The 23,617-nt window shown below is 35.6% G+C and overlaps 1 protein-coding gene and 1 long non-coding RNA gene across 3 annotated transcripts in view; one reads left to right on the forward strand and one right to left on the reverse strand.

The window, feature by feature from the left end:
* The window catches only part of SLC25A21 (solute carrier family 25 member 21), a 257,673-nt gene that overhangs the window by 110,288 nt on the left and 123,768 nt on the right, over positions 1 to 23,617 (reverse strand). For both annotated transcript variants that reach the window (XM_061463547.1, XM_061463548.1), the window contains exon 2: positions 892 to 940. In XM_061463547.1, the coding sequence (XP_061319531.1) occupies positions 892 to 940 (49 nt within the window). The remainder of the gene's footprint in view (positions 1 to 891; positions 941 to 23,617) is intronic.
* Positions 1 to 23,617, forward strand: part of LOC133274399 (uncharacterized) — a 733,952-nt gene that overhangs the window by 28,434 nt on the left and 681,901 nt on the right. The window lies entirely within an intron of this gene.

The following is a 23,617-nucleotide window of genomic DNA, read 5'->3' on the forward strand; positions in this document are numbered from 1 at the left end:
CTGGAACTAGAACCTTTAGTCAAAGTTGACTGCTTCAAGCATATTGCAGACACCACAGCTGTGGTCATATCAAAATACCAAATATATCAAATATGTTCATCATTTGTTTGGGGCTGATTCAGCTCATACTGAAGCTTTCCTGCCTAGGTGATGAGAACTAGATAGAACTCCAGGAGCAGTATATGGCAATTATTGGCATCACATGTAACACATATGCCATGAAAAATTTTCTCCTTATTGTATGCTTCTGCATCCTGGTTTGTTTTTCACAGGTGGAAACCATCACAAATTGATATGAAAACTAAAAATCACAGAAAAGCAAAAATATATTCAAGAAACTAGAAACACAACTATTATTTTTACTTTTCAGTAATCAACATTAAAAAACCTTAATTTGCCCACATTTTCCAGGTCACTTAATAATTTATACTCACAGAAACACAAATATTTGGAAAACAAAATAGGGACAGATAAAAATAGATAAAAGCATGAAGTTACAGACAGAAGATGGAACATGTTGTTTTACTAAAAAATCTTTTAAAGCTATTTTGGAGGTGATATGGTATTTCCCAACAGGGTATAAAAGTATTACTGCAGATGATACATATAGCAAATTAATTTAAGTACATCTCTGCTCATCTATAGGATTTTGTTACAACATCGAAAATACACGTCATAAAACAGATTGAGCACCTTTAGATGACCTCCAATCAGAAATGTGTCATAGTATCCAAATTCCATCTGTCAAACACTGTAGATACAGGTAAGTAAATATAAAAGCCATTAAAGGCACAAGTTATCCTGTGAGAAGTTCTAGCATTTTGTTTTTTTGATAGCTCCTAATCTGGATATCTTCCAAAGTCAACAAAACCTGTTCAAGCAGAATCTTACCTTGTTTTCACTACGTCAAGAGGATGCATCAGGCAAATTTCTACAAGACCTATAAAATAGTAATAAAAAAGGCTTAATTAAAATTTGTACAAATAGTAGTTTAATTTTCATTGACTCGATCAGTTTTTTAGGTTTGAAAAATAAATAAAAATCTAAAAATATCATTGATGATACAGTACTTATATACTCTGTATATTAAACACTCTCGGGGATTCTAGACGGTAAATTTTGCTAGCTGTTCATTATAGCAGGGAAAGTGAGGACTTAAGCTAAATGATCAACTTAATCATAATTTTTGCTCTGTTTTCTGACTGAACAGCAAGAATATTCGATTGCCATCATAAATAAATACATTAAGTCTTGCTGAAAGTAGTGAAGGAGGAGGGTTCAGGTTGGCTTTTTTGTCATATAAGAGTAATCCCTAAGGACACCACAAGACAGTGCTGGGGTCTCAAACAAACTTGATGTTAAGAGGACAGCTAATTCCTGAGCTGCCCATCTGAGCTGCAGCCTTATTGTTTCTTCATCCTATCATGCTCTGTGTTGATACATAGTGCTGGCTTTCCCCATCCCGCCTCCACCGCTCATCATGAGCACTAAAATTTGCATGCTGGGGACTTAGCATTCACACATGGAGGGTGTGAAAAAGAAAGGGCAAATGCCGAGGAAAAACAGATCTGGAAGTCTGCACCTGTCAACGCTGGCTTCAAAGTTGGTTCCGTTACTTTTTTCCACCCATCTGACACCTCATGGAAAGTCCAGAAGTTTACCACCTACGTTTTGCCCATGCTTCCCAGCACACGTTGCCCAGGGAGAATTTTCTTAGCTTCTGTACTTTTGCTCAGATTTTCTAGGCTTGTCTACTCATCTGTCCATTTTGTATATCACCCTCATCAAAAAAAACCCAAAAAGATGTACTTACAAGGATCACAGAAAAAGTGTGTTTTTGAGATGTCAGTGTGCAGAGGTAATAAAACCAACTACACAAATTTGAAAGGATTTTGAAATGCTGAGAAAATACATATCTGTATGTCCAAGGTATTAGATTCTCATGTTTTTGAACTTTCTGTGCCTGGTTTATTAAGACCCTTAAGCATCCATGGCCTCTTATCCACACTAATAAATTTAATGCTACAGCATGCAAAAACAATTCATGAAGACTGTACTTACTGTAATGACTGTAAACATCTATTTCATCTATTTATTATTATAATAAAAATAATTACAAACTTTCTGTAACACAGAATGAGTATTTTGGTGATTTAGGGTTAAAATTCCAAAAATCTTGATTAATGCAAGCATTCTTATTCAAGCTAAAATATCTACAAATTCCTCTCTTTATGCATACTATACACTCTCACTGAATTTAAGCACACACTTACATTCCACTAGATGCTCTCCTTCTTCAGATATCACTGTCTTAAGGTCCAGATCCTGTCCTCTTATTTTAATGGCTCAGAATACAGTTGAACTCAGTTATCACTAAAGATAACAGTTTCTAATACCTAAGACAATTTCTTACACGCTAGGATACTCAACTATTTTCTCTGTCTAAGCAAGGCAAAGAAATAACTCTAACACAAAGTGAAAATCTCATTTTGAAATGTTCCACACACAAGCGAACTAACGGAATTTACAGTTTGGCTCTATTCTTTGTCAGGCTTGATGGAGAAAGACCCTTGGTGGGGTTCATGCAGGAACCAGGCTCTGCCTGGGTAATGTAGTGTCTGACACTGCAATGTCATAAAGTTGAGTTCTTTTTTTTTTCGTTACTGAATATAAATCTAAGGAAGCCTCAAAGTTTCAAATTTCAATTATTTTAGAACTAATAAATTTAGTGTTTCAAGTAGCACAGGAAAACTGTGGGTTTTTTAAAGTTTATATAAGAAAAGATTAAATTCCAAAACATTATCTACTTTCTATTTCAACTTTAACGAAACTTTCTGAGTAATACAGGTACTTAGATAAGAAAGCATTTTAAACTGAATCAAAGCACTAGCAGAGAGAAGATTCTCATTACAGTCAAAGGAGAGATAGCCAATAAAAGCAATAGAGTCTTTAGCTCAGCCTATAATAAATGCCGATATTTAAAAATAACCATCTATTTTCTGCTTGATATGCTTTACATATTGAATACATATATTACTGATAATTGTTATATATTTCTCTTGAGGAAGAATAATCTATTTCTACAACAACAAGGGACTACGAAAGGTTATGTACACAAATGCAAGTTTTGGAGTTAGTAACAGAAGAAGAGCATAAAATGTAATGCTAAAATTTTCAGCTAAATGTATTTTAACAGGAGTTTACATGGAAGTTTGTGAGGATGTTAAAATGTTTAAACTGAATTCCTGATGTAAAATACTTGTGTTTTAATTTAACATATGTAATTTTCCTTGTTTTCTATCATTCACTCTAATGTTTAAAGCTTGCAAAACATAAAACTGGCCAGGTAACTGCTTACACCTAGTTTCTTTACACTGTGTCTAATGACAGGATCAGGCTAATATTTGTGACCATTTTTTTGTCATATTTTCTTTCCACTCCATGCAAAACTTGTTTTTCAGTTCTGGATAAAAGGAGAACAACATGGGTGATATCAGTCAAAGACTATTAATATCAGTATTAATGACAGTAACTAAAAAGCATGCAATTTAGTATTTGTTTTATTTTTCCTAGAAAGCAAAAGATGTCATTGTTATTTCTGACCAGGTATATTTATTGCTGTAACTATTGCCAGCAATGACTTCTATTTTGCTAAAATAAGGCCAAATCATGTCACAAAAGGGAACATAGACTGTAAGTTTTCTATCCTGATTCTGTCCCAAAAACTATAAACTACCTCAACAGCTGCCAACAGGTGCTTTGCGAGCTGCAGTTGAGTGTTTCAGTGCTGGCAGGGGGCATAGCCTAAGAGTTCTTTCTTTAAATACCACCTTCCTTTCCAAGCTCTACTGCCTCCCCTCCCTTTTCCTCCATCATTTTGGACCTTCTATTCCATCTTGTTTTGGTAGATAGAGCCCAAAGTAGGGGGCCAAGCATGGGGCCAGGGGTTGTTCACCCTATTCTGTTTTTGCAGAATTAATGTCCATTTTGGGAGAAAACTGGACAGTGCCAGAATTTGGCTCTATTTTCTTGGTCCTCATAGGATAATTTTTAATTCAGGCATTTTTCCAGCAACTGAATCAGATGAATTCCAAGGTCCTTGGCAAGAGCTCTGTTTTGATAACTTCAAGATTCTATTGGCTATCTGCCTTTCTCAGTCTTTCCTTTGTCTCATCATTTAATTACGCACTAAGTTTTAAGCGGTGTATAGTTACTTGACTTCACCAGATAGAACTCTTTAAAAGACACTAGGATTATGACACAGCTCTCTGAAGAGCATCAAAGGAGCTCACACTGTGCAAGACACTAATGGAACAGCTACAAACACAAGCTACATTTTTCCATCTACTATAGTAGTCATGCAAATCATTACAACATCCTACTTGATAGCCTGCCCAGAAAGTGTAGTGGCCCTAGAAATTACAAGCACTCTGAGATGTGCTCAATAAAATGAAATATATTGCTCTTTCTTTAGTTAATTTTCATCAGCTTTATGAAAAATTCAATTAGCACTATGAAAATCTAATTTCCTCAACAGCTATATCAGGGTTTGATATATTTTACCTTGTCACACTGTAAAGACTACTGTATACAAACTTTATTTTCATGACAAACTAGTTAACATAGCTACATATAGATTGTCCAAAAACATATTCTAGTCATCCCATTGGGTCTCCATGGTGATGTCACATGCAAACTAACCCAGAATGATTTATGATGGCCTAATTATGTTAATAACAACTCAGATCCAACTAGAGCCCAAAGGAAATATCGGAAAGAACAATTACTAGGTCAGTCCAATATTTGTTGTCTTCTGGGTTGGAAAACATTCCTGTGAAAATTGAATACTAACCATAAAACAAGACATAATCAAAATCTCTGTGTTGAAGAAATAACAGGCTGTCATCATTGACATCCTCTGAGCATACACAAATGAAATATCAACAACCGAGAAGGGAGTCCAGAATTTTATTATGTAAAATATTATGCTCAGTAATTGATCCCATGGAGGGAATGACAGAAAATACTGACCTCCCAAAATGACCCTCCTCAGTAGAAAATTTTCCCTTTTCCAACTAATATCTTCCGTTTTTAAATTGCTTCCAATTATGGATTGCATTACATTTCCCTCTGCAAGATTCACATTTAAAATTTCAAACTGGCAGTCTTCATATACATCTCTTCAAACGTTTTAGTGACTGGTGGGTATTTTGAGTTCCATTCCTCTTTGTTCCTCTACCCCATCAGACACACAAATCTTCTATCAATAATCATAGACAGCCTGAGAATGCTATGACTGTTTAAAATGTGGTCTAATTATCTTTCTGGCAAAAGCGAAAGTGAGACTTCGGCAGCACAGGATTACAGGTGTTCTCATCTTCTTCCCAAATGTTTCCATACTTGAAGAATGAAATCCAGCTAACAATACTTGCTAAATAGTGCAGATAGAAATAGAATCATTATGACTTTGGTGCTTCTTAGGGGACAAATTCTTGTCTTTAGCTCTTCTTTGACACTCAAAGCTATGAACTGAACAGTGTGAAGTGCCCATGATACACACTAACTTGTCTCTCACCCTATACGTGTTCTCTGCACAATACACCCTGAACAAAGATTCCAACACCGATTCAAGAGATGTAGAGCATGATCCATGTGTTAGTTCAGACAATCCCCTACAGCGTAGAAGTCATTATGCACCCTTCTCCCCTTGTGTTATTCATTTCCCTGGAATAACGCAGTAACTGGAGAAACAACAGAAAAGAGACTGGTCATAGCAAATACGGCAATAAACACATCAGGCACTGTATATTGTATAGCTGGAACACTTGGTATTTATTTTGGCTTTTACACAGTTACAGTTACAGTGTCAGAAATGTTCATAAATATTTTATGCGCACTATGCATTTCCTTCTGAGAATATATGTCTGACAAAGAGTCTTGTGTTGATCTTTGTATCCTAATGAAAACAACAACAAATAACCTCTTAAATTTTTGTCTGCTGGCTAAAACTTTTTACTTGACAAGAGGAGGCATGGTACCTCTTCCTGATTGAAGCATAATCACTTCCTGGAAAAATGCATCCCTGCAAACAATTCTACATTGGATAACTTCTATTAGACCGTTGTCCCACGCCATTTTCAAAGACACATAAAGCTTTTAGCTGTTCTGCAAGGGTACCTGTGCATCAGAAAAGTCCACAAAATGCTAGGATAACTGTGGCAGCCAAGGCCCACTCATTTCCAAGAGAGGCAGTCACTCAGTCTCAACTGTAGTACACCAGTCTCAATTCTAGCATGTGTCAAACAGGCTCCAAGGAAAACTATACAGCAATATGTATACATGGACTGTGCTGGAAAAGATCTGCATATCAGCCTTCACTTAAGAAAGTGACAGTTATTTTAACTCTTGCCCAGGATTCTATTTAGTGATGTGGTATGGGATTAACTAATGGTACCCTGGAGCTCCTCACAAATGTTAGTTAACCTTTTAAGTAATGAGCCAAATCAATGCCTTCCTTAGAAAATGTGGAGAAATGGAAAGTTACTCAAAAAAGTACTACACAATGGCAATGCTGCATTCATGAGTCATTCTTCCTTAGAGACCTTGTCTACACAAAGAAAATATACTAGAAAACATATTAATTAAACAAGATGTCGAATATGATTTTTCCCTTGGTATGGATAAGGATGTCTGTGTTTAAAAATGTGTTATCTGATCTCAATTAATCCCAGAAGGAGCTCTTGCTTTACCATCATTACGTAATGCATTTTTAGAAGACATCTTTTGCATGAGGAGCTGAGCTCATCATCTTATTAGGTAACAGTAGATACAACCAATCAGTGTAGCATTGCTATCTGGAAACTGAGGAGTAACAGGTTGTGGAAACAGTGATTATCTAGCTTTCAAAAAAACCCAGGACCTCAGAAGCTGAAATTTCTCAAGTTTAGCATGTAACATTTGTACTAGAAGTAGTCATTGTTCTTGGAGCTCTCTTCTTGAAAGCAATGTAAACTAACATTTGCAATGCAGCATTTGCAGTAAGGAATATATTGGAAGGTCTTAATGTTTGTCTTAAAGCTCCAGGTACTTTGTTAAAAAACCCTGAAAAAATAAAGGCTGTTAAAAACCCGTATGATTATTCTTACATTTTAGTTGCCTTTTTGACTTACATTTACTGTATTTTAAACTTAAGGTAAGTGGTCCTATCAACTATTGTATTTCCCTTTCACAGTAGTTCTACTACAGTATGGGCTTTTTTTTTTCCAGTCTAACACATCCAAGCTGACACATCTACATTCAATGTGAGTGGAACCTATGTAAGTCTGCTAGCTGAAACCACAGGTCCTCAGCCCACAATATGTACCTCTCTTAGATGTAACAGAATTCTGTAATAATTTATTGATGTATTACTTTCCCCTGGATAAAAAAAATATCTAGCTTTAATGTTTAAAGTATCTGGGCAAACTGCTCTAAATTTAGCAAAAATGCACTCGTTTACTTTTCACAATGTTTTTGGCACAGTTGGCCAGTTCAGTATATTACGCTCACCAATAACCACTGCTACCAATAACCACATATTTTTATTTACTGTTGCCTAGAATACAACTTTACTGAATGTTTTAATGTGCTTCAATTAAACTGCTCAATGCTCATTTATGCTCTCTGAGAATTGTTTGCTGAGTAAAAACAAAGGCTATCTTCCAGTTTAATGTGAATTTTTTATTTGCCTCTTATTTTAAAATGAAAAAATTTAGTCCTTGCTTCACAGACCCACCAACTTGATTATCCTCATGTCTATGGCCTGACTGCAGAAATTCTTATATATATGCCATTAGGCAAATCTATGGCAATTAGGAGCATCAAGTTAAATTATGCATAGTTAAATATATCTGTAATAAGACTAGCAGGAAATATCAAATCACCCAGGAAATATCAGTGGTTAGTCACAGAAGATCTAACTACATCTACATCTCTTTGGAAGAAAGGTTCTTGAAAACTCCAGTAGCATACAGCACTTTCATAGGCAATCAGTTCCAACTGTGCGAGTCACATAGAGCCTTTTTGAAGTAAAATGCTATGTAGAACTTTGTATACTAAGGCCTATGAAATTTGCATTTACAGCATAGTCAAAAAGAGAGTTAACACAGACATTTTAAAATTCTAGGCTTTGCATACTTTGTTTTTAAAACACCAAAGCTGTTCCACTGTCAGTGAATACCATGGAGTGTTTGATTATGCATTCAAACAATGCAATGTTTAGGTACTGACACGGAAGATAATGCAGCAAAACACAGCAAACAAACTAAGAAAAGGCAAATATTTTCTCCAAGTTCTTAAATATTATTGAGGCGTTATAGAATGTCTCTCCAGAATTTACTGTTTAGAATGTTACAGGAATTTGTTTCACCTTAATTTCCATTCAATTTGTATTTACAAAATAATAAAAATATCAAACAATTCTCAAAAAATATACCAAGTTGGACTCACAAATACTTCTTGCCAAAGTCACTTCTTCCAAAATGACTAGCAATAACGAGTTGCTTATATAGCCAACTGATTTTTTTTATTTGGTCTTTCTACATCTTTTCCTGATGTAGTATTGACATTAAAGCTTTGACTTATAAAATAAACACTTGCAATTTACAAACTTAAGTATCTGAGTCTCTAGACACAAGTGAAAGGCTATATATCGTGTAAATTCTCCATAAAATTTTCAGCAAGAATTACATGTCATTATGCCACTCACGTATGACATATTCTTTCCATCATGTGTGTCTGAAAAGGAAGTTTTTTACAAAATGATTGAAGTGACCACTGAGGTCAGCATTGGGTTACACAATGTTTGTGTCATTACAGATTTAGGTATTTCAATGCATACTGAATCAATATTCCTGCAACGAAAATGTGTAACCAATATTTTCTTTGCTGTTATAGTAAAATGCTTCTCAATAAGCTTGTTTTCATAAGAATTTTGCCCATTCATATGTCCCAGAGCTGTTGTAATCTTCGTTGCTAATGCTGATCTAAGAGCATAGACATTATTTTATTTCTTGACACATTTAAAGTTCTCTAATGAATAAAGCAAACAGCTTATGGCTGCTTGGACTGTCACTCGGTTGCCCTGGAGGGCTTTAACGTCTTTAAAATAGGCCTCCTAGTTTGTATTTAACTGCCTTGTCCACAGAGGTCTGAAGGGTAGAGCAGATCAAAGATGTTCTGGAAACATAAAATGCATCTGTCCTTCATTTACCTTTAATTAGCTACATCTGACCAGATGCTTTATGGCCTCTTTGTCACACATTCAACAATCTATAAGCCTTCTGACCTGTCCTTAAGGACTATAACTTCACAAGAGTTTCAGGAAAATGCAAATTTAAAATATTTAACAGAGGACTTTGAAAGAAATCCTTGGTCTCACTATGGAACTGCTACCCAAGGCAGTAATATTTTGGATTTATCTGAAAAAGCACAAATTTCTCAATATTTGGAGAGTCAAAATGGAATGGTTCTTGAGTTCAGAAAACAAATAATGTTATTTATGGTTCTTTGTGTATTACTAAACACCGAAATGAATAAATATTACACAACAAGAGATCCTAAAGAAAACTGAAATGCAAGCACCTCTTTGACTAGCATAGTATGCTGCACTTCCAGGAGCTGGGACACTTTCTGTAACAGAAAGTCACAAACCTGCCCTACCCTTTTCTTCCATAGATCCTGTTCATTAGGAGATCTCTACACAGAATGCAAACCAATTTCCAGTAGGATTTTGACTAAAGAGAAAGTTCTGTCATTGCTGCAGAATCAACAAGCAGTTCCTGCTCATTGCAGCCTCATAGTGCTGCACTAAATGCTTCTACCAAACTCAGGCCGTTATGGAATAAAAAAGCTGTTTAACACACCAGCTGGCGTGTATGCTAACTGATTCAAGTTATTGGTACTTGATCACACAGGGCACTATATAAAGTCACTGAGGTGGATGGAGAGCACCTCTTAAAATTCTCTGGAATTTGGGTTAGGTTATTTCACAAAGGATTAGCTAACAACAGAAAAATACTATATAAAAGACACATGTACAATGTAGAAAGGCCTCAAAACCTGAATTTGTAGTTTAAACTATCCCTTGATCTCTTTCTATTATGTAATATAAATCTGTAACCTCCATATTATTTTCCAAAATGTCAACCTTTTAGTCTTCCCTAAGGAAGTTTTAATTAAACACATTTCCAAATAAATTAGCAAGTCTTCAAAGACAGTTGTGGTGAGGCACATGAACAGTCAAGTAGCCTGCTTCAATGTATGCGCAGTAGCTAGCAAGCAGGTGTGGCTAGAAGCCAAACTTTATTCTTCAAGAAATGTATATACTATTAGCAGCATACAGAAGTAACATGCATAAAGAAAATGAAAGCAAGGGGATTTAAAAACAATTTAACATGATTACTTCCTAAAGTTAAGAGAAATTGAATATCTTTTAACAAGACATGGATTTTTTCCATCTTTTATACCATCAATATAAACATATTGAAGTATTTAGATGTCTGAATAATGAAATGATAGTACCAGTTTCAGCTCAGGTGAAGAAAGGAAATAGAAACTGGTATAGTATATGCTGAATGTGTAATATAGATAATGGTAATTTTCTATGCATTACTCCACATTATACTGAAAATATGTCATCTTTGACCACGACACTCCTGAGACCCCAAAATTGCAAACTAGAACTCTGTACAGAAAGTATTACAAAGGTAAAAAAAATCCTTGCCTAAAGGCAAATCTAACAGCAGGAATGGAAATGTTCCTAAAAGATTACCATCACAAAGCATTTATACAATGTAGAGCAAAACCTTATTTTTACTTTTTTTCTGAATCAGTGAACATAAATCATCCTTCTGGGTAAAAATAAACTAAATGAATAAATAAAAACATATGCAAGTTTTGTCAAAAATACACATGCAAGACATGAAACAACTTCGAGCAGCCTCCTTTGGAACAGCTGCTGAACTCCACAATGCCATGAAATATAGAAGTGCAGAAAAGATATTGTGAAGTCTCTTACTCTGGAGTGAACCATCCAGTCACAAAGTGACCAGCTATTTTAGCGTGAGTTCTCCTTCACTTTCCTCACTAAATTTCAATGGCTTTAATTTCATGTATAAGAAATTCCTGTATGAGCAGAAACATTTCAGAAATATCAGAGTAATTCCTGTTCGCATCTTTTGTTCATGAGCTGTAAGTAATATTTTATACAAAATATAACCAAAATAAAGTGTGTATGCTGTAAAAATACGACATATGACTGTGAACTCATGTTTCAAATCAGTGATGTTACCCCATATGTAGTACATGGAAACTTTGCAAAAATAATAGTTAATTTGGTGTCAGTGGAAAGCTCAGTATTGGATGGCCATTGCCTGGGAAGTGAGACAATTGTCCACAAATAAATGCAAGAACTTCAGAATTAGCTTGTAATGAGATGTATGTTTGAACAATTGTTGCTTACTGAAGCTTATAAACACTTTTTGTTTTTCTAAAGTGGAGACGGGATCAAATTCCAAATGGTAAATGATGTCTCAAGAATATATTCAGCTTTTACATACCAAAGCAATATTGCAGCAGACATAGTTCAGCAAAGAGATCTAAATCTATATGCATCTTTCTTTTCCTTCTTCAATGTCCCACCAATTAACAACACTTACTACAGGTTTATAATACCAGTATTAATCCCAATTACAAGATGAGGCCAAAAACAAGTGCTTTGTATAAAAAGATGTTCAGGACCCAATTCCCTGCCTATTAAAATGGAGCTTTCTAGTATTTCAGAAGTCTGCTAATGTAAACCAGTAAGGAACTAGGCTCTTGGTGCCAATACTACTAAAACACAGAGACCAATTATCAAGTGTCTGTGGATAGCAAAATAAAATTTAAAATATTTTCCTGAACACGGCCTGTATACACGGTGCTGTCAAATATTCTAGGGTCTTCTACTGCATGCATTTTTTGTTGAATTCTATGTTGTGGCAACAGGTGATGACAGCACCACTATTTGGTGTTATTTTAGTAGTCACTGGTCTTCCCAGTATTTTTCACCACTCCCATTTGCTGGCAGTATATCATGGCAAAGTTTCAAGAGAAATCTACTATGACGCTGTGTGTTAACTGGGAAATGTCAACATGCAAAGCCATGTCTAGAATTAACCTGTCTTTAATGTTTTCAGGCACCCACACCCTCTCTTCTTTCCAAAACTTAATTATATCAGCAGCTTGCCAGCATTAACAAAACAAAACAAAAACCACCAAAGAAGAAGAAGGGGAAAAGGTGTAGCTGTATTTAACACAATGATAGAATAATAATCCTCCAACTGGGGTACAGAGACTGGTAACGTTAAATTTGCAGAGGCAAATGTCTTCTGAACATAAATACCACCAGTTAAGAAAAAATAATTTTCCACTGAAAGCACAAGCACTTACCACCACTGACTCTATTACTAGATATTTTCAACTTCTGCTTTGAGAAATTACCTGATTTTTATTGTTCAGGTAGCGAATGTTCTTTTTCTGGTATGCTGAAAGTAAATGACATTTTTTTCTTTTTTCCTTTTTTTTTCATAACAGAATGCATCCACAAAACAAGCAAGGATTCTATAATCCTTTGTTTGTTTTTTTAATACAAACTCTAATCACTGACAGGTGGTCAGTTACATGTCAAGTGAAAAAGGAGAACTGTAAGTCTCAATGTAGCTATGGTATTTTTAGAGGGTCTTCCTCACCCATAGAGAATTCCTCTGCCATGACGTAGTGGGCCACACTCCTGATGCTGTTGATAGGGAAGCTCTATATCCTTTAATCATGTCCATCCTTTCCCTGCAAAAATATGTGTATCAGAGCCAAACTGTGTAATGCAATCAGCATCTGAAAAGTACTCTACAGATCCAAGGCTTTGGCATCTAAACAGTGGATATCCTGAAATCAGCACTGCAAAGTCAATCCTTCGTTGCCCAGCTCTCCTCTCGACATCGTCTTGAGCTAGACAGTACAATCCACTCTATTCACATAATAATGAACACCTCCTCCCCCAAGTTAAATCTCCTTTATACTGGCAAGTTCAAGTTTTGTCCTTTTCTCAGGTTGTGAAAGTTAGGAACAGGTAGACCTCCAAAATCCACCCTGTGAGGGTCAGAATCAGCCTGAGTGTTTGCAGGAGGCAAATGGTGACATATGCTTCTTCTACACTACAGTAAGTGTAGAAGCAAAACATTCCTGAAAAGTTCCTAAAGACACAGAATTTCATTTTACATTATTATTAGAGGTCTGTAACCAGAAGACTCAACTAATCAACTTCATTCCATTTTGCTATCTTGTTATATCTATATTCGCATTAATTAAGCACAAAAAAATGAGTGACAAGATTAAGCAATTAGTGGTGAGGCCTCAAAACCACCTACATTACATACACTCTACTTAAAAACAGATTTTGTCCTATCATCTGGCTTGGTTTGGACCCCTTTTTCTTGTTAGGGTTTGGAGAGTGCTTGGAAAACTGATAGCAGAGCAGTCAGCTTTGGTTCACTGAAAATGTAGGGAAAAGCTTTTTTGTAAAACAAAGAAAAATACATGCATGTATTTTCCCAAACTGCCATTGAATGCACCCTGCTCTGCTTTAGAACTAATTCTCTAAACATCAGTTTGTGTGTAACATCAGTTTTGATGTGATATCAAAGAAAAATAAGAAGCAATCTGGCTTTTGAGCTACTGTGCAGATCATCACACTGCTGGCAGTAGGACAGCACAGTGGATTCAGGATTGGCTGCTGTGTGACACCAATGTCTGATTAGACCCTAGTTCCATAATGTAGTGGAGCTTTGCTGTATCAGTAAGCTACTGTTATCTTCTGTTCCTGAATTTTTCAGAGTTCCTTGTTTTCACAATTCTTGCCACCCTCTGCTACTCAAACATTAAGGTGATTTGGAAGTCCAAAGGCTGGCTATATGGAAAAGGCGAATGAAAAGTTAATTTATTTCATTAAAAGGCTGTAATACGAGGACGACATGGGAAAACTCTGGGATTAGAAGAAAGAAAATGGAATTCAATAATGTCAGGTAGTGTTTGTCTACGAAATTACACAGAAGGTCTTATGCAGAAACCAATGGTGCAGATTTGGTCAAAACCCATATGTAAAGCTGAATACAGTGTAATGGGGCAAACACCAATACTTAGGCTGAAAAGAGATTCCCAGTGTCCACTTCACATTCAGCTATATGGAAGCTAGGAGCTTTCTACTGAGAAGACAGTGCCAAAGTAGCAGCCTTAGAAATCACCTTAACTCAGAGAGGCATTTATTCACCGTCTGTCCTTCAGTACAGATGAGAACCTGCAACACTGAAAATCTAGTCTGTTACACAGACCGTTCTTACTGAAACTACTGATAACAACACTTAGCCAAATAAATTTTGTTATACTCTTTTCTTGAACAGGTGCTTTTTTACACCATTAGACCAGTTATTTTGTTATGCATTAAATTGTAGCATAATTCAGTTTGGAAGGGACGAAGTCATTTAGTCCAACATTAGAAAATCCTGGTCTGCTCCACCCAGTTTGCGCTATCCACAGATTTGCTGAGAATGGCCTCCATCCCATCATCCAGTTTGAACACTACTGGTCCCAGTATTGATCCCCAAGCAACACCACTGGTTACTGGTTGCCAGTTAGACTTTGCATCACTGATCAGAACTCCCCAAGCCCAGCAGTCCAGCCAATTTTCCACCTACATTTTTTACCACTGATCTGTCTCATATCTCACCTATATGGTGACAACGGGTCTACAGGAGACTGTGTTAAATGCCTTAGTAAATTCAAGGTATGCAACCACTGCCCTCTCCTTGTCTACAGAGCTAGGCATTATAGGATGATTCTAGTGTAAGGCATCCCTGCCCGTGGCAGGGGGGTTGGAACTAGATGATCTTAAGGCCCTTTCCAGTCATAACCATTCTATGATTCTATGATTAATTAATGTATGATATCACAATTCTTAAATTATGATATACATTAGACAAGGGTTATGCAAATTACTTTGAGAACAGCCACAATCCTGTTATTAGTGTAAACAGTCTTACTTGCCTTTAATGTTTGCTTCTATCCTTATCTTACATGAGATGTTGGTTCTAAAAGCTAGATGTTATTAACAGTACTCTTGAAAATCAATGAAAGAGTCACTTAGTGAAATGCAATTAATGTAATTTCGGGGTGCAGGGGCATTTTTACTTTTACCAATCTTAGGGTCATTACTCACCTTAAAAACATGCTTTTAACAGCCCCATTATAAGAAAGAAAGCTTACATTTTAATTAGGGCAAACATCTAATTTAAAGCTATAAGTCCCTTTTGATTTTAGTTCCCAAATTCCTCTTTCCAGTGTATGCAATCTACATTCAGCATTCTTCAGCCTCGGCTTTTATCTGTATCTGACATGAGAGATCCAGGTAAAGAGAAACATCAAGTTACAAAACACATGAAAATCCCGTGAGACTTGAAAAACCTGGAAATGTTAGCTGGAAACCTTGGTATTAGCAGCCAGTGAGAAAACTCAGTTTCTAATACCTAGTTGTTTTGATATTCCTTGCATTTCACACTAAGAACTTAATGCTGCAGACATTAAGTTACATAAATAAGTAACAACATATTTAATTTGTATATTACACATTCCCATCTTGGATAGCCTATAAGTATAAAAGTAGTGTGTTTATTCAGACTTAATTCTGAGATTTCATTCTTGGAGAAAATACAGAAGCCCTTTAGAAGAAGACCACCTCCAGGAGCCCTGCACTCTGGAATCGTTCCAGAGCTAAAGTCTGGAGAAACCAGTCCTCTGCCACTGAGTTGCAGGAGAGCATTGAAACTTGACACTTAGACTGGAGGGGATATCATCTGTGTAGCTAATTACCACCATTTTTATGGCATATGCATAGGTACATGAATAAACACTGTGTATATGTTGCAGGGCCATTAATATATAAATGGTTAGATTGCAACTTTTATTTGGTTTCCTACCATGAGACCCAATGAAGAAAACTTTACTGTTTTACTCAAAAATAATGGCTGGTGCCTCTGCACCTGACTGTTTATAATAATTGTACAAGTCTGTGCTGGAAAGCACCCCATTTCTAACTAAAAAAGTAGGGGGGGGAGGAGGGGGGAAGAGGTTTTTTTTACTTGAGATGGAAAACTGTTCTGAGGAAAGTGGCACAGTTTTCTGAACTATTACAGCTTGTTTCAAACAATAGCATTCATCCACTTAATTTGGTATTAAAGTACTCCTTTTTAGAAAAACAAGCCTATGCTGCCAGTTTAAAAATAATATGAAATTTGAAGGAATAAAGAAATGTAATGTATTAGGAACAGCAACCTTTCTTCTAACTGAAGTATAATGTGTTTTTCAATATTCAACATTCTCAAATGTTACCATTATACAGATTTTTTTTTCTTTTCCCCTCTCTTGTAAACTAAACCATCAGGATGTTTTCTCATTAAATAGCTTTTGAATACTGATTTGCCATGAACATCATCAAGTTTCAGAATCAAAGTCCAGCTGATAAGGCTTGGATCTCTGTAGATCAACTGTTGAATCTATGCAATACGACATGTGTGTAGAGAACATAAACATTAATCAAAGCAGTACTCCTTAGTGAACATCAGATGAAATCACACCAGCAGATATTCAAGGCATCTGGCAATGCATGTATTATACAACGGCAACAATAAGGGTAAAACTTAAGTAATGATAGTTTAAGCCATGATGACTGCAGAATTCTGATGGCTACCGCTGTTTGCACACATGGCACTATCACTACACTATTGACTGCTTATTCTTCTCCCTTTCTTTACATCCTAATTTATCACTGCCGTCCACCTGCTGTATCTTGCCATTTTTGTGAACAATAAATCAGACTGTATCTGTGTATGTATAGCCTAGCAGTAGGAACCATAATAACTCACAGAAGCCTTGATTTACTAAGGTTGTTACTTCTGAATAAATGGTATTTTCCAATTTTACATCTTATGCCTTACTGATTTCTTTTAACTTAAATCGCATTCGTTTTCAGTTGAAGACACTTTTTTTTTCCTCAAGCACATTAGAAAATACATTGCATGTCCTCCAAAAGCACAAATAAATATTTGAGACATGCATATTCTTGTTCCCTGAAGATCTCATACGACACTGTCATTCATTAGCTTGCTCTGGGCCGTTAGATTTCTACACATTTTACTTATACTGGCACTCAGCCAGCACAGACTGTTCAGCTCTAGAAAGCCCATATATTTTTCTACTTTTTGAAACTAGCATGACAACCATTCTGAAGAGTAGCTTTCTCACCTGGTAAGTTAAAATGTAAAAACATGAACATTGATGCGGTTCTCTCTATTTAGTGCTGAAAATGAAACTATTTTTTCAGGTGTAATAAGAGCCATATAAAATCTCCCTAATGGTTAGATGTTCTGTAGCCATATTTTTAATGGAACAGATCCATTAAAGTTATCTAGAAATGTAAAAAATAAAAATAAAAATTATGAAGAACAAGCTTTTCAAATGAAGCCCTGTATAGTATATGTTGCTGGACAAAAACTATAGTTCTGACAAATGCTGGGTAGCACTCATCTCTCTCTCAACTTAAGAAGAAACTGAAAAGTAATACAGCAAAAGAGGTTCTTTGTGCAGACAGAACCACAACAGTTTTCCTCCAACTGATGCATTGATGAATGCATCAAATTTGACTCTGATGCAAACTGGGGAAATACTGAAGTGAGAACAACATCACAGATCTGTAAAACTAAGAAAACATACATTGCTTGCTTAGTTTTCACACATTTATGTAAAACTATATATCCTGACTAAATTCTTAAACTGTGCATGAAAGCTGAGCATGAGAATTACTTTGATTCAAATAATTAGCTAAAGCATTTCAACATTCTGTGTCAAAACTTTTACTTACTTAAGGAACCGTGATAGCTGCAATTTTAGCCTGAGAAAGTCCCAACAGCTTTTTGCTGCTGAGTTTTTATCTGAGTAAGCTTCACCGGTATCAGTGTTACTCATCTTCTCAATTTACAACCCATGAATCATGATTGAAAAATGAGCCAAATCAAAGGGAATCAGTACTAGTAGATGGTGAAAGCCACAAGTAAATCTACATCTCCCTTATCAACCTGAGCCACATATGTTCTTAATCTCCCATTATCCTTCATTAAATATTTTTTTTTGCTACCACTCATAAACCCCATTAAAAGAAAGGGAAGAAGACTGAAGCTTTTATTTAATGAATAATTATCTCACTGGCATTTGTAAAGTAACTAAATGGTGTAAAATGCTTTTCTACTGCTGACCTTTCTATCATTTTTCCACTGACTACTCTCCTAAGTTTGTCTTGCCTGGCGCTTCTTTTCATACTGTTTCCGAGTCCCTTAATGTCAGGTCCTCTCTTTAAACTATTATTGGTACTCAGTATTAGCCCTCAAATATTTGTAAATCACTTTTAAATGTAAGTCCATTTCCTTTATGTTAACTGCTTATATTACTCAAGAAGCAAGGGAAAAAGGTGATTAGGAGAAAGCAACCCTCATTTGATCTGTATCTGTGCATACTCTTAGGCAATGATCTCCTAAAATCCTGATCCAACTCCAGGTTCTGAGTTTTTCTAAATATCTGGACCTTTATGTGCAGAACATTTGTTCTCTACAAAAGAATAAAAAGTTTTCAGGAAAATGCTGTAATCTATCCAGGTGAAGAAGTAATTTGATACACTATAAAAATAATTGAAAAAAGACACCTGAAAATGTACATACACACTTACATAGATTGTTTAAAAATAGTGTTTTTCCTATTTCTACTTTTAAATTACAGAAACAGCAATTACTTAAAGAATGGATATTAAATTAGCTAAAGATTAAAGTTCAGAATTACACTTTTTAATTTAGGTCACTAATTGCAGGTTCACTAAAAAATGTTTCTGACAGAAGAGAATCCTTGCATCACTATTTGGATATTGAAGTGTATTATGATCAGCAAGAATCCTGACACACAAATATCTTACAGAACACTTTTTTTTTTTAATAATTTATATTTTCAAGAGGGATTTATAATAAAATGCCATTTAGGGCAAAGTTCCTTATTACTGTAGTTAGTAAAAATGGTATTCCATAAAATAATTGCACCTTTTATTGAAATAAATGATAGCCAGACAGCAGTTGTAGATTCAGAGATGCTTTGCCACACCGATTAGTGGCCACTGTAAAATTTCAAAATTAAAATATTTATGGAATAGACACAACTGGAGAAAGTATCACAGGCAATTTTTCGGGTAGGTCAGAATTGTTTTCTTTTCCATAGGTCTACCTGACTTTACTATATCTTTTCTTTAAGCTTTTCTCCTGTTTGTCACTTCTGGATTTGAATACACCGTGTATCTTTAACCAAGTGACAGCTAACTCAAATATGGAATACCAACACCTAAAAACCCCCAATTTGATAAGGTGCAAGTGCATGTAACTCTTCCTGGAACCCATTCTACAACATAAAAATCTAAAAATGGCACAATTCATAGGCATTATATTTGTCCTTCAAATCTAAACTACTCAAACCAGTAGAAAGAATGTTACGACCATGTTACAGAACAATTTCTAGAATGGCACTGTGCACAGCTAAGGAATAAAGTGGCATCTTTGAGAACAAGTTATGTCTGAGAGCATAATGGAATTAAAAGGGAAGATTTAAACATTTTTACAGATCAGTTCTATATTTACATATTACTTAGATTTTATACGTGTAATATGTAATCAAAGTTATAACGATATTTTATATAGTCATATGCATTACTTACATTGTTCCATCTTTGTATTCACAGACACAGTGAAGTTATATATTCAAAAAGTTTGAAATGCTACATGGTTGGGGCACTTCTATGCAAAAGTCAGTAGTCTGCATAAACCTCATGAAACATTCAGGTACAATCATGACTGGATTCCAAGATTCTTTTTCTTCAACATAGTCAATTCCTTCATCTACATTCACATAACCAGAACAATGAATAGTGCTGTTAGTGACAGAAAAGACGCTGTTCCTTTGCATAACCAGCAAAGTATTCTGCTTACAGTATTAGCTAATATTCCTTCCTCTAGCTTCTGCACATCTTAATATTTTAAAACAGGTAAAAATCAACTATGCTTTTAAGTCAAATTGCCTGATCATTTTTGGGTTGATATACAAAACCAACAATTACCTATACTGCTTACTAAGTAAAGTTTACATACATTCAACAGTACTGAACTGTGAGAACAGTTACAGAAAACATGTACAGTCTTGTATGTGAACAGTAGAGGAGAGATGTGGACAAACTGAAGTGAGTATAACAAAGGGCCCTGAAGCTTATCTAAAGACTTGGAGCTTCTGATATATATACCAGAAAAGGCAGAGTTGGCTGTCATTGTTTAGCTTTGTAAAAAGAAGACTCGGGGAATCTTATCCATGTATATACCTCAAGGGGCACGAGGCTAGCTTTTTCTAGTAGTGCCCAGTTCTCAGGACAAGAGGCAAGGGGAAAACTGAAACACAGGAACTTCTGATGATCAAAGGGCAGGCAAGCCTGCTGTATGAGGAAAGGCTGAGAGAACTGGGTTTTTCAGCCTTGGGAAAAGAAGGCTGAGGGGAGACCTATCACCACGCTCCAGTATTTAAAGGGTGCTACAAAGAAGATGGAGACTCCCTTTTTACAAGGATTCACATGAAAAAGATATGGGGTAACAGATACAAGTCAATCCTGGGGAGATTCTAACTGCACACAAAAAGAAGATTTTCACAATGACAGCAATCAGCCATTTGAAGAATCTCCCCAGGCATGTGGTGGACTCCCCAACACTGCACACTTAACCTTTAGGTGGACAGCATGCTGGGACATCTAGTCTAGGTCATGCATCCTGTTTGAGATAAGAGTATTCTGTAAGGGGGAGACTGAACAGGTTGCCCAGTGAGATTGTGGAGCCACCATCCTCGGAGATACTCAAACCTAATGGCATGGCCTTGAGCAATCTATTCTAGGTGATCCTGCTTTAAGCTCGAAGTTGGACTAGATAGTCTCCATTGGCTAACTTCGGTTACATTTATCAGATAGCTAAACCATACACGATTCTTCTATTTTTATTGTTTTTAAAAAACAGCTGCTGGGAAGTCAAGCTAGACACTTTTTTAGTCTAATAGTCTTACCAGCTTTTATTAAAAATCAAACATGTTTAGGAACTGTGTTTGGCAAGAGCCACATAGCTAGTTACAAGTGTTATTGACTAGTTAGTCTATTTATATAGTCATTGCACCAAACCAGACACAGCTCATACTGCTTGCCCAGCTGTGAGAGCATATGGGTAAAAGCTAGCAAGATTACAGGATAGTATTAGGAACAAACTCAGGAAGCACAGAGCACTTCAAGGCATAAAGCAAAAATGATTGCAGAACCTGTTGTTCGCTGACTCATGCAATTTTATAAATTAATTCAAATTTTTTGCTACTTAAAATAGGAGAAAAAGCTTGCATTCTTGCTTATGCTGAAAAAAAAATAAATAAAAATTGCAGTATGATAACATTACCTGCTACTAGCAAGACGCTATTCAGCTAAGGGATAACAGATGGTGTAATGGCTTACATACAGAGCAGAGGCTCGTGCAGCCTCGTAAGTCTCTGAAGTAATGCAAATAACTTTGTATGTAGATTCTGTGCCCCAACATTCTGCTGCAAAATAGGGTCAATGAAATGTCTTGTCCTCCCAGTGATTCCTGGAGGATAAACACATTCGGTATTGTGAGGTTCTCAGCCATTCTAACAACAGGGTGTTACAGCTAAAAACTTGCAGTTATCAGCTATCCTTTAACCTACTCTGTTTTATATGCTTTGAACGATACTTTTTAACCCTCAGCTTCCATCTATCCATACCTTTTCTCATGCTAAGAAATTTTTCTTTGCACATTTCCAAATTCATCCATATTTTTGAAAAGAAAAACTAAACACTAAAAATTGCAAAGAATAAAAAATAGCTTTTAAAACTTGATTATGAATGATGTAACTGGAACATATAATGGAGCCATAATTATAGTAAGTAAAATACAAACAATGCTAAAAACTGCTAAAAATTCAAATCATCCATGACTTTGCTTATGTGAAATTACTGGATATGCAACAGCATGCATATAAATCCTTGCAGGATTAGAACAAAGGCTTTGACTCGACACCTGCAGAAGTTGAAGAAAATTGCCTTGCTTTTACAGATTTCAGTAAGTTCAGAATGATGCCATCAATTTTTCGTGTGAAACATGGAATAGAGATGACCAGACTTTAGGCGTGAAGGTATTAGTTCACATCCTATTTTGCAGGAGCTGCTAAAAGCATGATGGATCTGATGTTTCTCTTGCACTGCTATAAATCACAAGCACCTTAACTGAAGTCATTAGTGTAATATGAGGAAGGTAAAAAACAGGCCATGGGTGTTGGTACATGAAGCCATATTGTACCAGGCTCCCTTAAAAAAAAATTTCTAGTTAACATCTGTTCTGCTTAGAAACTAATGGCATGATATGGCTCAGGAAATTTTGCTTTGGGAAAAGCATTCACAGAGGCTAGCCAACTATTTAAAAAGATTAAGATTCTATTTCTCTAACACTGACAATTTTAAGAACTACAGGTTTCTAAAACTGCATCTTATAAAATAAAATATTCTTAGTTTTACAGGTTTACAAAAATGTGTCTGAAACCCACTAACTTCTATTTATGGACACACCAAGAAAGCAGAGCTATTTTTTTTAAATATATATTTAAAAAAGTCACTGCCAAAAAAGACCTCACAGCTTCTCTAGTTTATTACTAAATTGCTGAATTCAGTCATAAACACCCCAAAATACAAGTTTATTGTGGAAGTTACACATTCTTAGTTAAAAAACTATGACTAGAGTTGCAACTCTGATTGTATAATTAATTATAGAAAAATGCAACATATTTTGTAAAGTACATTGTTTGCAGTCTCTTATCTCTCAGTTAAGAACTCAGTTAACTTTTTTGTTTACCATTAGTGTCTCTAATCTACACACTTGCTTAAAATCATGAATGTAAGCTTTCTTACTTAATTGATTTACAGTTAAACTAAAGGTGCAGAACTGCTTTTATGTATTATAGTCATAGAATATATTATTTTGATGTGTGGCTAAAAGAAATAGGGAAAATTATTATAATGGGCATGCAGTTGATTGTGCAATAAATTGTATTTATCTTTATTATCTGAGAAGAAACAGGAAAGTGACGGAACTTAGGAAGGAACTCTTTAAAATGAAATATTCATACTCCATGTAATAAGAAAACAAATAACAATTATATATGACATGTACATAAAATGATGTCTCAAAGGTGAACCACAGCATTTTACTAGAAGCGCTGAAATAAACCAGCCTTTAATGTTGCTAGAAATCCTAAGTCAATGTACAAAGCAATCCTTTGTAATGCTCTATCATAAATTTTAAATGTGCAAGCCTTACATGGTCCTCAGTCATTAAACATAAATGGGCCAAATTCTATTCAGTCTTGCACCATTTTGGGA

This window comes from Pezoporus flaviventris, unplaced genomic scaffold (assembly GCF_033815535.1).
Source record: "Pezoporus flaviventris isolate CSIRO_AGI_PZ_B2104156 unplaced genomic scaffold, CSIRO_AGI_Pfla_v1 ptg000036l, whole genome shotgun sequence".
Lineage (NCBI taxonomy): Eukaryota > Metazoa > Chordata > Aves > Psittaciformes > Psittacidae > Pezoporus > Pezoporus flaviventris.